General features: G+C 51.6%; 1 protein-coding gene and 2 non-coding genes across 3 annotated transcripts in view; 1 reads left to right on the plus strand and 2 right to left on the minus strand.

Annotated features, from left to right (window-relative positions):
* VAC14 (VAC14 component of PIKFYVE complex) overlaps nucleotides 1-13888 on the minus strand; it is a 59277-nt gene that overhangs the window by 42896 nt on the left and 2493 nt on the right. The window contains exons 2-10 of the mRNA XM_066194464.1: nucleotides 12805-12955; nucleotides 12007-12174; nucleotides 11244-11306; nucleotides 10163-10270; nucleotides 9281-9390; nucleotides 8218-8324; nucleotides 7087-7221; nucleotides 6670-6822; nucleotides 4547-4601 (exon numbers count right to left, since the gene is read on the minus strand). Coding sequence (XP_066050561.1) covers nucleotides 4547-4601; nucleotides 6670-6822; nucleotides 7087-7221; nucleotides 8218-8324; nucleotides 9281-9390; nucleotides 10163-10270; nucleotides 11244-11306; nucleotides 12007-12174; nucleotides 12805-12955 — 1050 coding nt within the window. The remainder of the gene's footprint in view (nucleotides 1-4546; nucleotides 4602-6669; nucleotides 6823-7086; nucleotides 7222-8217; nucleotides 8325-9280; nucleotides 9391-10162; nucleotides 10271-11243; nucleotides 11307-12006; nucleotides 12175-12804; nucleotides 12956-13888) is intronic.
* On the minus strand, nucleotides 5598-5668 carry TRNAG-GCC (transfer RNA glycine (anticodon GCC)). The gene has a single exon. It is a non-coding gene; the product is annotated as a tRNA-Gly (tRNA).
* TRNAG-GCC (transfer RNA glycine (anticodon GCC)) lies at nucleotides 13778-13848 on the plus strand. The gene has a single exon. It is a non-coding gene; the product is annotated as a tRNA-Gly (tRNA).

Consider the following 13888-nt stretch of genomic DNA (forward strand, 5'->3'; position numbering starts at 1 on the left):
CTTCTACAAGTTCCCAATCTGATTTGTGACAAAATCATTAGTGAAAACCCCTTTTCCATCACAGCTTGTGATGCAGTACCTGGGTAGAGCCTGGGTGGCTCAAGCCAAAACCCACCTGAGCGGACCCCAGGAGGTGGCTGGGAGCAACGGGCTGGCCTGGAGCCAGGCAGCCCCCAGCCACGCCATGTACCACTGCCCTGTGGCTCCACTGGGCTCAGCTCCCACTAGGAGGGATTGCAGCTGGGAAAAGCTCCTCATGGGCTACCCTCTGTCCACAGCTGCTGAGATAAACCTTTTAGGGGGCTTGCTGGTGGAGAAGCAGATCCTTTAGTCAGCACAAAACCCAGGCACCGCCATGAAAGGTGAGACGTCTGATGAACATTTGAAAAATATCTGATGAACGTGGAAGATTGGGCTAAAAACCTCTGAGATAGAGTGACAGCAGACTACGATGGGTTACCCCCTTTCCAGGGGTTATGGCAGCAGCTGAGCGCTGCTGCAGCTCCAGAGCCGGGCTCGCAGCTCAGCCTGGCTCTCCCTAATCCCCAGGCAGGAGGGGGCGGGAGCAGCAGTAATGGCATTGCGTTAATGTGATCCTCTGGGCCTGCCACGCCGGCTCCCAGCGCCGGCATCTGTGGCAGGGCAGATGTCAGATGCAATCACTTCCATCTAACCCACTACCCCAGATTCTCCTCCCGAGCATGAGCATGGCCCTAGCACCGCCCCCGCTGTTCGCCTGTGACAGTGAGAACATGTTTTTAGGGCAAATTGAGCAAGGATGGGGGCTGTGCCAGGCTCTCACCTCTGGATACTGGGAGTCTTTGCTCAAGCTCAGTGGTGGGGCAGGAGACTCATCCCCCAGCACATCCCCCCATCTCAGAAAGCACCCTCCAGCACAGGAATTGACCTTACTTTCCCACTACACTCAGCCCACAGTATTGTTCTTCACTCCATGACCTTTTATCAACCCATTTTCTCACTTCTCCCCTTTCTTCAAGGGCTTCTGCCATCTCTCTTCTCAGCAGTCGCCTTCTCTCTGCCCATGCCTGAGCTGTCATCTTTCTCCTGGCCTCCTGCCTGGCCAGCTGCTTTCCTGACCCCATTTTCAGACAAGGTTAAGGTCCAGGCCAGGCTCTAGCCTTTAGGCAAGCCCAGCAAAATGGCCTTGCCAAGGGTGGAACTATCCAGGTTCTTTCATTGTCGTCCAAGTCACAAGGGCAGCTCCCATACAGGCTGGCAGCTGCGCTGCTCAATGGGCTTGAGCCACTGGCCAGGAGGAAAATAGCTCCTCTCTGCTATTGGTCCCACAAGCTGTCACTTTCTTGTCCTTCAGCGCTCTCATTTCAGTGCTCTTGGCTTCCTTCTGCTTACTGTAGTTTCCAAGATCTCCCAGGGAAGCCATGAGGCCAAGGTCTAGGTAGAGGCATCCAGTCCAACAAGCTGTAGATCACTGTGACAAGGGCTGGGGCAGTGTGCCTGAGGTTCCCCTCCAGCTCACCCACCCAAGTATGAAGTGGAAGCAGCAAAGAGAAGCCATCTCCTCTCTCCAGGCTGGAGAGAGGGGCCAGGGAAGAGCCATGCTGGACCTAAAAGCTGTGCAAGACAAGCTGCTGGAGAACGGGATTCCAAGGCAGGCTTGGTGCCTCAGTTTAAAGCAAGCCATCATGCTGCCTTCAGCCAACCATCCCCTGGGTGCTGCAGAGCACCCAACAACATTCCCATCCTCCACCAAAGTATTCCCACCTCCATGAGCTCCCCAGCTGCACCTTCAAGGTGCATCAAGCTCTGGGCATGGGCAGCTTCCAGCATGAGACAAGCAGCAGCTATTTTAGCTTTGTAGTAAGCACTAACTACCACATTTAAAAGCCTGGGTTAAATGCAGGCTTGGGAAGTTCAGCCACGTGGCACCCACTTACCCTTTCTGCAGAGCAACACATGACTTTACATGTCCGTATGTTGCTGACCACCACCTAAAGCATGAAGCCTTCCCTGCATCAAGAAGTACCACAAAGGCTCTTCTTGGAGATTTCATGTCCCTTATCCAGTTTGGTGAGGGACTCTGATCCCATCAGCCTTGTCCCATCATGGAGACAGCCTAACAGTGACTGCTTCCAGCTGTGCCTGACCCTCTGCCCAGGAGAACCATCAGGAAATTGTCTCAAACTGTCCAGGTCTTGTTTTGAAACACCAATGCAGTTACAAGAGCCTAAAAATCCCTTTCCAGCTGTTTTGGTCCCCTGATGCAGGAAAGACATCTGGATCTTCTCCTGTGGCAGCTCAGACCGACGGAAGGAAGCCCGGGCTCTGCTCCAGCAGCCATGCTTCCACCTCCCCTTCCTAATCCAGACTCACACCAGCTAAAACAGCAGCAGCATGCTCAGCCAGGCCAAGAGTAGGATCCAGTGCCTCTGAAATGTGGTTCTGGTCCACTTCCAGTGACAGTTTTTGCAGAAGCTAGAAGTGGGGCCCCCCCATCTGGATGGGGAACCCCAAAACCCCTCCAGCCCTGCATAGCCAGGCTCACCCAGCAGCCAGATTCTGTCTTGGCACAGACATGGTCTCCATTTCTTAGTGGATGCCACCAGGATACTCCCTGCAAGTAAAGCTGGCAAATGCTTGGGAAGCATTTTTGGAGCACGTTGTAGGAGCAAGGGGGGGGTGCATGTGTCACTTTGTGGCCACAGGAATGTGCCCAGCATCCATGCATTGAACATTCAGGCCTTGTCATCTTCCTGGATGGCATCTTCCCAGAACACGGCCCTCTGCAGACGCCAGGCTATGATCTCCTCTGCCCCCATTGACCAAGGTCCTCCCTTCCCTGCTGCTGCAGCACTGTCCCTCTGCAGCCAGCTGGGGAGGGCAGGGGAAGGGGGCGTGAGAGCTGCATGCTTGGCCCTCGGCCATGCTCCATCACTTGCTCACTGGGGGAGGCTGGGGGAAGCAGGGGGGTAGGGGAACGAACAAAAACAGAAGCAAAGAGTGACTTCATCTTAAAAGGCAGCTGCAACTTCCTCTGTTTGCAGGCTTTCCAGCTTTTCCCAGCAACGCAATGGCTTCCTGCAGTCCTGCCTTGACACCCAGTGGGCATTCAGCGTGCCAGCAGCTGCTGCTCCCCGGCGTGAATTATGGCTGCTAATGGCCACGGGTGCCAGCTCCCGCCTTCCTCCAGCTCCAGAGCCAAGCCAGACAGCCTGAGTGATGGATGGAGCACCAGGCAGATGTCCAGGGCTCCCGTCAGCCACACACAGCCCAACCCCCAATCCCAGGTCAGTCCCCCACAACAAATGCCTTGGTGAAAATGTTTCAGGTCCCAACACTGGACAAGCAGAGAGGTCACACAGGGCAGGTAAACCCAATGGTAAAGCCTGGAGTTTCCTGTTGAAAAGGGCTTAGGAGGGCTCTGCAAAACCAGGTCTCTTAAGAGATATGGAGGGTCTTGCCTTCTCTCCCAGATGGTTTTCCCTGGTGCTTGAATTGCTGTCAGAACATTTCAGCTCAAGCAGCTGTTAACCTTTCAGCTCTCAGTGACACTGGCACAAGTCATCCCAGCTCTCCTTGCTTCTGTCCCTCCAGTTTTCACTTCCTCTCTACCTCATGTGCAAGATCTTCAGCACAGAGCTATGGCTATCACTTGTCCTCCTGACTCAATGCCTTCTTCTTTTTCTTTCCCCACCCCGTTCCCCATTTCAGCCCTATGCACATCCACTTCTGCACTTGCTAAACTTCAAGGGTTGAGCAGGGTCAGGACATAGCAACCACAAAAAGAACCCCAGGGAAAATCATTTAACTGCCATAAACCAACATTTAGGTGCAAATGAAATTACCTCTACTTCAAAGAGAGAAAAAAATTAAGGGCATCATTAAGACCAAGGAGTAGCTGGGCTGTGCAGAAATGCAAAAAAGGAACAGAGAGTACAGACCATCAACCTGAAAAGCTGACGCTTGCACTGCTCTGGGATGTATTGTGATGGGCATCATGCTGGTAGGATGCAGCTAAAGCAAGGCATCCTATTTTGGGGATCATAACAACAAATAAAAATAAGCATCAGCATAATGAAAGTGTTGGAAATCACCACCTCTGAGTAAAGGAACTGCAGGCAGCAGGAGGAAAGCAAAGCTATTAGAACAGATGGATTTGTCCCCCAGTTCAGATAGCTGGATGGGAAGAAAGGTATTTGCAGGAGAGATCGTGTTGGGCACAGAATTGGTGCAGGGCTGACAAGTGTCACAAAAGGCTGGCAGGAGGCCAAGACCTGTGCAGCCCTAGGTCCAGCCCCATAGACCTGCGCTGTAGTAGGCTGCCAAGACAGCAGCATGGAACAGGGTCAGTCTCTTCAGGGAAGAAACACCTCAGCTCATCATAAAATCAAGACATTTTGGTGGATATACATGAGAGAAGCAGTCAGCTCCTAGAGCATTCCCAGTCATCAACCCTACTGAGACTCAAGAGCCCAGCTGCCTCCCAGCCCAGAATCTGTCAGTCATCGTCTGTACTGCGAGAAGCCTTCCCTTCTAAAGCCCCTCTGAAGAAACAAACAGACCCTACCTGGTTACTGTGAAGACACCACTGTTGCTGGAGTCACCAGATGCATCCAGAGAACCTGGGGGCAGAAAAATAGGAAACACAGCTAGTGGGGTGAAGGGGAAGATAGACAGCAGGACTTGGAGGCTGGAAACCTGCATGACCTTCTGCAAAGACATCACTAGTCATTGTCTGAGGGTCCAGGGACCCAAGGGATCCCCTCTGCCTGCAGTGAGCATTTTACACTCCTTGTCAAGCCCTTCTCTGCTGCCAGACAAGCTGGTACAGAACTACATTTACCCAGCAAAATGCAGATGAACACAGCTTCAGACCTCTGCCTCAAACTGGGTCCCCTCCTCTGTAACAGAGACCCAGACACATCATGCTAAAGGTTTCAACCATTGCCAAAGAAGTATCTCAGAACTGCAGAGCTGCCTTTGACTCTCTTGATTTCAATACCTAAATACATCACATGTGCAGTGAAGGTAGAATCCAACTCAGGACAACTCCACTTGGCCAGAGACTGACTCTATGTGAAAGCCAAGTGACTCAAACAGCTTTGCAACCTCTGCTCTGTGCTAAAACTGGGTCTTACAAGCACGGTGACAAAGCATGACAAGATGAACTTGACTCTTTGTGCCCCCTTGTGCCAACAGCCTCTACTCACACAAGCAACATCACCGCATCAGCACACCCAAGGAGCAGAGCTGAGTTTCTCATAGGAAGGCATCACAATTTGATCTGATCCTGTCTGCTTCAAGGTGCAATTTGACACCAGAGGGGCGGAGAATAAAGCAATTAACATTTCTGTTGATATTTTAAAGCTCTCCTGTGATAGATTTTAAAACAAGAAGGTATTCTTGGGAAATAAGGAATAATAGAGTTTTTGCCGCTGTGTAACAGCAGTAATTTTTCCTGTTTTATCTCCTCTAGTAAAAAAACCTGTACAGAGTTAGGTAATGAAAGTTTTTGCACCTTTATTGAAGACTAAGATGCTCATTTAGACTGATATTTTGAGGTGCCTGGATCCACGTTACGGATAGAAACCAGAAAAAAAAAGGAGGAAAAAGAAGATTGCATTGGCCGGGAATCGAACCCGGGCCTCCCGCGTGGCAGGCGAGAATTCTACCACTGAACCACCAATGCTGCCATGTCGGCTGCCCCCGCACCTGCGGCCTGCTCCTGCCACCCCAACTGCTGCCCGCGCCCCACTGCCACCCACCCACGTTCCTGCTGCCACCCACACCCTGCCCCGGCAGCTCCCCGCTTCCCCGCCTGCCACTGCTGCTGTCAGACAGGGAAATCCTTCAGTCCTAATCCCATCCTCCTGCTCCCTCTCATGGCAGGATTTTCCAAAAGCCACTGGTGGGCGTGATACAGGAGAGCACTGAGCTGAAGGTGCAGCTTTAGAAGAACCCAAATGAGCCCTTTTGATTTAAACATTAACACATATTTCACACACCTGGACAACAAATATGTGTTGTGCCAGAAGAAACGTTTAATCATGCCAGGACAACAGCATCCAAGGGATGTTGGAGGGCTAACACCACTGCTGTTCCCAAGTATTGACTCATGGGGACCACTTAGATTCTTTCCACTTCAACCCTCTTTCAGGTCTCCCATCTCACTTGCAAACTTCCCTCTTTTATGTTCTGGAAATTTTAGGACTGGGACAATACCTGCCAGATGGTCTGGAGAGTACCATGAATCTGGAAAGGATCCAAAATTCTTCACCTTTCTGTTCTCTACCCTTCCCCTCCACACATATCCTCCATGCACGTGTTGATGCTCTCCCAGAACTAACACAGCTCTCTGAGCTCTTCTTTTGTCTGCCCCCAAAACCAGAAATTTTCTTTTTCAGGTCAACTTCATGACTAAGTTAAAGGGGAGCATGGTGAGAGGATGGGGATGATCACCAGGGCAGCAACGCAGCACCACTCAGGCTCCAGGTCAGAGCAATGACCCTCTCATGGAGCCTGCAACAAGTGTGTCTGTCTCAGCAGAGGATCACCTGTGCAACAGGTCTCCAAATATTCAAGAACAGAGGTGCCATGCACTCTGAGCTGCTTCAGGACACCAAACCAACTCAGAGAACATTCCCTTGACCTTCCTTACACTTCTACTAGCCCAGACCAACTGGGACTCACCAGTGGTCACTGACTCTGGCTTGGAGAGGGACTCCTCCGAGGTGGGCTCTGCTGGTATTGTCATTGACGGCTTGGCCTCATCCATTTCATCATCCTCTGGGATGACCAGCTTCATCAAGCTCTGGTTGCACACGTTCGCCACCTCCTTGATGTCTGAGTGAAGGCAGTGTAAGGAACACGCAGTCCCACACATGGGCAGGTGCTGGCCATGGAGAAACCACTGCAGCCCCACCAGAGCTGCCCCAGCCCAGCTACTGCAAGCCCCCTCACATCCAAAAGGCCGGTGTGGGTGTTAGCACTTGGTGGGAGAACTTTTCCTGGACCTGCACCCCAAGGGCAGGAAACTGGAATAGGTGCTTCCCTGTGGGTTAGCTCTAGCAGGAATGGAATGGGAGCAGGTCTGAGTTACAAGGATACTCTTCTTGCGATCGTCATAGGAGAGACACGGCAGGACAGCGGTCAGGATCCCGGAGGAGTAAGGCAGCATCACCCGGCCAGCCAGCTGGATGAACTCTCGCATCCAGCACATGGCTGTCAGCTGGATCAGGTCATCTGGAACACATGGCACATGCAAAGGTGAGGGAAAGGGCAGCACTGGCTCCACAGGCCAAGGACCACCTGCAAGCAAGGAGCTGTCTCCGCTCCATCTGGAGAGACCCTCATCTGAGACAGTTTAGTCCCAGAGATCAGTACGACCTGATCAACTCACCTCCAGTGAGCTTGAGATTAAACACAATCAATAGGTTTCAGTTAACCCAGTTCAATCCATAATGCAGATTTCCTCCTTTACATGTACTCTGCAAGCTTCCCAATGCATAAGGACATTTTTCAGTCACCCATTGCAGCTGTGTGTCTGGGTCAAGCATCATTCCTAGAGCTGAGGTTTTAACAACCTCCCTAAATTCTGGAAAAGGCACCACTACCACCACACTGCTGATCCAAGGCCAGATTTTATGCTTAAACAGTGTTAATTCATTAGGAGTCAATTTAATCAAGAGCAGCCAATCTCAGTCTATCTATACTTTTCTACCTCCCAGAAAACCCACTCCCATTACGCAACATTTAAAGAGCACAATAAGCAGAACTTGGGAACAAGATCCTTCTCAAGAAACACATCCAGCTGCAGCTGTAACCCTCTGCCACTGCCTTCGTAGCAGATCCACAGGAGCTATAGTGCAGCACTGGCACAAAGACCACAGACATCCTTAAATCTCTGACCTGTGCACTAAGTGCCACCCGAGGTTACAGTAACACCTTAAGGAGATCCTCCTAGAAGTGATGGATATACACAGGTGCCAAATATTTTTTTGGCCCCGCCACTTTGGAGGATGCAGACCTGTGTGGTGGCTGAGGGATCTGCAGTACAAAAGCAGTTGTGCCAACTACAGGAGAGCTGCCTGTTCCCTCCTTTCAGTGGGATTTCCACGAACAGTGACAAAGAAGAGACAAGCAGCTGAGCTGGTGCCTGCTGGAAAACTCCTGGCCTGAATCTACAGTCGGCATCACAAACCAGGAGGCTGGTGCTATTGCCTGGTCCTGTGCACTCACCTGCTGCCTGGCAGTGGATCACCAGGATATTGGCCATTTCCGCAAACTTCACACTGGAGGGATTCTTCTTGATCTCTTTGAGGAACTCCCCAAGAGCCACCTCACACCTGTGGAGAGGCAGAGCAGCTGGTCAGCACTAGGTCACCTTGGACAGAGCAATTAGCGAGAACTTATGGAGACTATCTTCTCCAGGTGCACACGGAAGGATGCTGGTGGCACAGCAGAAGCGTCTCTGCACAGAGACAGGGGCAAGAAAGATGAGGCCGAGAAAATCACCCTGCTCCACAGCAGATACTGCACACAGGACACACAGTGCAAGGACAGAGGTGATGGCAGCCCAGAGCCCCCCACAGCTTCCACAACTCCCCCACAGCCACCCAGGTTCTGTGGCTCTCCTCTCTGATGAGGAGCAGTGGGGCAGGTGATACCCAAAGCTTTCAGTGCTTGTTCCTTGACATGTGGATGCTAGGAAAAAAAAAGATACAGTGACAATCCAGAAAGGCTTTGCAGCAGGATAGACCTAGGCCAGTCTCACAACTTACTTATGCCCTACAAAACCAGTCCAGTCACTCTCTCCCAGCACAAAATTCCAAGATCCTTTGAACTCCCTGAAAACATGCAGACATTCCTGCGCTTCAAAATGCCTCTGTCTTGGGATCAGCAGTGTATCTGTAGAGAAAGGTCCCAATCCTTGCTCCTCCTCTCCACCCAGGAGATGCCTTGCCAAGAAAGGCTCTCATGCTGCAAGTTTCTTCAGAGAGCTCATGCCTATCCCAGAACCACACGAGCCTCTGTGGCTCTGAAGTTGGGTGCTGGGAAAGCAACAACTCAACCAAGCCAAAACAGTCAGTCTCCAGTACAGAGCATGGCAACCTCCATGGCCATGGGATGGGGGAGGCCCTTGCCAAGGACACTCTGATCCACTGCCCAAGCCAATCCGTCTCCCACCACACACATGGAGGTTCATTGCAGGTACACACAGGAGTTGAAAAACCAATAGAAAAGTGAAGGACGAACAGTGAATGTGACACAGCCCTCACAACCAGCCAGCCTCCGCACTCACATTTTCCGTATCTCCTTGCTGTTGTCTCCCAGGATCTGGAAAAGTCCATCCAGTATTTCTGGCAGGTAATCCAAGAGGTTGATATCAGGCACGGACTCTAAGACCAGGATCTACATCAGGGAGGAATATGAAAGAAGAAGTGAGTTTTCAAGAAGCCGACTAACATCACTGGCCCAAATCTGTGAGGATGCTGAGGAACTCAGAGCTGAGCTTTGTGGGATAGGGGGAAGGAAGAGGACACTGTGGAGTCGCCCATCTTGGGAAGCAGCTGAACTAGCACAGCAAGCAATCAGCCTGCAGCAGTACATTTCCAATCACAGCGCTGCAAAACAAAGCAGAGACTCATGCCAAGACTTGCTAGGCAGACCTGGGATGGCAACAGTATGGCTAAAAGAGAGAGCACAGGGGAACACATCTCCCCAGACTCCAGTCAGGCACCAAGAGCTCCTGCTTTGCACAGAAGGGAGAGAGCAAGTGGAGGTCCCTTGCCTCCTGGAGAGCAACATCTCTCCATCAACTCTGCATTACGGAAAGCAGTCTAGCACTGTCCCTTGGGAGACTGTAAACTCTAGAGCACAGTATGTCTGTTCATACAAGCAACACTTTCCAAGTGCACTTTCTAACTTGGTGTGGAATGTCCTGAACAGGTTGGCAGAAGCGCAGTGCCATATTCCTGCCACTGCAACAAGGTGACAGGGAGCGGGCCTTTTAAAGAACCAAGTAAAAAACTCTGCTGATCTAAAAACCTGCCTAAATAAATCCAGGTGCCTGAACTCACGCATCACCGTGGATATCTGCAGTTTGCCTGGACATGGGAAGCTGATAGGACACAATGCCCTGGAGTTCAGACTGGCAGGCACACACGGCACCCCATGTACCTACCCAGGATATGATGAACTGGCGGGCGTATTGGTTGTTGGAGTAAATCCTCTCACGCAGCAGTGGGATGAAGCCCACCAGGTCGAACTGGTTGCTCTCTGTCACGATATCCTGCAGAGCCCAATGAGAGGGTGTTAGAACAACTGCCAGCATGTGCCCATGCAGCAACCCTAACCCAGCCTTTTTAAGCCATGTGACAGGAAAAAGATGACAAGCATGAGTCTCCAGGTCAGGAGACCTGGGGAGAAGGAATCATGCAGTTCATCCAGGCAATGAGCTGGCAATCCCCCTCAGGCAGAGACTAATGCTGAGCAGGACCCGGAGAGGGATGCTCCCGCCTGCTGTGTGCCAGCCTGGCTGAACAGGAAGATGGGAAGCTTCTCTGATTCATGCCTCAGTGCTGTGCTGCACACACGAGCAAGCACTTCTGATGTAGCCACGTGGATTGGGGTGGGAGAGTCTCTTGACTTCCCTCTACAGCTCTTTCCACACGCTTGGTGGGTTTTGCTGCATAGCCTGGTGCAGTGGAGCAGATCTCTCAACAGGAAGGTTTGCAGCAGGAGACTGGGTTAACTGCTGTGAAAATAAGGAGCAAGGGCAGGACCTGGTAGGAAGCGGCTCACCCCTGAACAGCAGCAGAAAAGGAACTGTGAAGTCTGTGGCAGTAAAAGCATGTCAGCAGGCAGAACAGGAACAGGAACCAAGCCCATACCCTGCAGCAGCAGCTCCACTCACATTATGACTCCCTTAGGCAAGGGAGGGAGAGCAGAGGAACAGCCAGCGCTCCTGCTGCCTGGCACAGCACCGCAACCCTCAGACTCAAACCTTGCTTCCACCAGCTCCCACGAGCTGAATGCTCTGACATGGCACTGTAATAACCCACCAGCCCCTCCATCCAGCTGCCTGAGAAGGCCACCAGAGTCTTGACTGAAGAGGCTGCAGCCAGTGAGAGAAATGCTTTGACAGCAGCCACAGGACTGTGATGGGATGGCTTTAGCAGCTGCAGCCTCAGGGACTGACATGTCCCCAGCCAGGACATGGCTCCAGCTTGCAGCAAGGACTCTCAGATGGAGAGCAAAACTACCTTGAGGAGCCGATCAAGGAGCTCGGAGCCACTTTTGACATTTGGGTCAGGATCAGCAGCCAGCTGTGAAAGACAGAAACAAAGAGACATTGCAACAGTAGCTCCCAGGCCTGCTCCCTGCTCTGCAGCACAGCCCCCAGTAGGCTCACAGGACTGTTACTACTCTCCTTTGACAATACAGGGACAGACATACATAAGTCCCTTTATCTCCAGCTTCTCATTAGGCTCCAAAAAGTTTTCCTGAGAGACTTCTTAAGGGGGAGATCAAGCACACATCACCTCCCCCAGCTATGTAGATTTTCATGGGCCAGCAGTCACACTCTCAAAGAAGAGAGAAATGCAGGTTACCATGAAAATCTGTAAAGGCAGACACACACAGACAAAGTTTTGACGCTACAGACCCAACAAAGCCAAAGTGCTGCAGAGCCACCTTGCCTGCAGCAGGTCTCTCAGCCTCATTTTCTAATACCATTCAACAAGGAGCAGGAGAATACATCCTGGAGGTGAGGACAGAGAACAAGATATCTTACAGTCAACTTCATACCCACAGTATCAGTGGCTACTGTGTAGAAACTGCTCATTTTGCTGATTCTTGTGGGTCCCTTCCAACTCAGAATATTCTGTGATTCTGTCCTTCAGACCTGTCTGGGTCAAAGTAAACCAGTTTGCTTGGAAAAGAAAACCTTGGACAACTTGGTTTGACTTGGAGATGATGAGGACTAGTCCTCAAAACGCACATGGAAGTTAAGAGGAAGCTTCTTACCTTGCTGAGGCCATCAAAGAGCACGTTGAAGTGTGGGAGGACAGAGCCCCTGGCCACCTTGACAATGTTATAGAGAGCCTCACAGGCATAGTACCGCAGTCGACTGTCAGCATCATTGAAACACGTCAGCACCGGCTCGATCAGCTCCTTCAGGTACAGGCCAGAGTCCTGGGGGGCACAAGGAGACTGGTTACCTGAGCACCATGCCATAGAGAGTGGAAAGAGACGGCACTGCCCTGAAACATACTGCAAAATACTCAGGCCTGGGATGGCTTTAGTGCACCTATGCTGGGCAGGATTTACTAATGAATTTTGAATGTTATTACTGAATTTTGATATTCAGGTACAGTGAGAGGCAATCAGGTTTGCTTGGCATCTGCCTCATCTCCTGCCTGCAGGGCAGAGGGAGCCAGGGATGGATTTCTGTGTGGGCCACTGTCAGCAGTGCACAGCAGGAGATGGAAGAGCTGAAACTCTTGTCAACTCTTTCAACATAAACTAGCACCCAACCTGCTGAGACTAGTCCTACTGCTGGAGACTGAAGAGAGACAGAAGCCCTTTAACCACGCCTAGGCAGCTGTCAAGATGCAACACTGGCCAGAAAGTGCTCCTGGGCCCACAAGGTGTGGCTGGGTGTTGTGGGAAAACTCCAACACAAGGCAGTTGTAGGCTGCAGTGCAGGGAGGGAGGTGGCGAGCTGCAGGGCCACCAGCCCGACTCTTCCCACCACACTGACACAAGAGGAGCTGCTGTTCTCTCACCACAACCTGCACAAGCCAAAACATCCATCATACCTACCTTGCCCAGGGCAATGGAGCAAGCAGCAAGGCCAATGAGTCCCCCTTTCCGGCTGTGGGGATGCTGGGAGAGTGCAAACTCCTGTGACAGGATCTGGATCACGTGTTTGATCTGGGATGTGTTGTTCTGAGCCACAAACTCTCGCACCAGCCTGGGGAGAGGAGGGGGAGGCACACAGGGAGGTTTAGGTTCTGCCTGATACAAATGCTGAGGGGCTTGGTGATAGAGACAGGGACTTTTAGCCACAACAAGCACCAGAGAAAGCAGCACTGAAACAGGAAATGCTGAAGGAACCCAAAAGTGAAACCAGAATCCTCTCCTCCTCCCTACTCACAACCAACAGCAGCTCCCTGCCCTCCTGCTGCTCCAGCCTGCAGCTTCCTATACTGTTCAAACTCTCAGCTCAGGATGTAGGCTCTCAAGGGCCAACCCAGGGCAGCTGTGTGCTTGAAGAAGTTAGCAGGTCTTCAAACACCCCCTCCAACAGGGCAGGTTATCCAGGTCATTTACCTCCAGTACTGCACAGGATGTGAGCTCAGCATGCACCCAGAGTGTTGGTGGCTTGGCAGTGAATTGCTGCCCACCAGGCCTACACACAGTGCCATGGTTTTTAACCCTTCCAGACACCCATACAGTGCTTCAGATAATATCCCATATATTTAACTCTACTGCTAACAGTGTATTTCAATATATTCTTAAACGGCCCAAGATTTAACAAAAAGCCAACATAGTTTCCATACACAATCCCTGCTTCTTCCCAGGTGCTTGCAGCTCAGTATCCAGAGATAATTAACACATAAGCTGTGGATGAAGAGACTCATATCCCTGCTCCTGCCTACAGAACTGCTTCCAGGTCCTAGCTAGCCCTCCCAGCTCTTCAGCCTCAGTTTCCTGTTGGCAGATCCCTTGGCCAGGCAGGGAGGTACAGGCAGCTGTGCAGGCAGCTGTGCAGGCAGCTGTGCAGGCAGCTGGAGCATTGGTGGTTCAGTGGTAGAATTCTCGCCTGCCACGCGGGAGGCCCGGGTTCGATTCCCGGCCAATGCAGTGCTCTTTTCCTCCTTTTTGCCTGCATTTCTATCCATAA

The sequence above is a fragment of the Chamaea fasciata genome, unplaced genomic scaffold (genome assembly GCF_029207755.1).
Source record: "Chamaea fasciata isolate MVZ Bird 193981 ecotype frontalis unplaced genomic scaffold, bChaFas1.0.hap1 SCAF_12, whole genome shotgun sequence".
Lineage (NCBI taxonomy): Eukaryota > Metazoa > Chordata > Aves > Passeriformes > Sylviidae > Chamaea > Chamaea fasciata.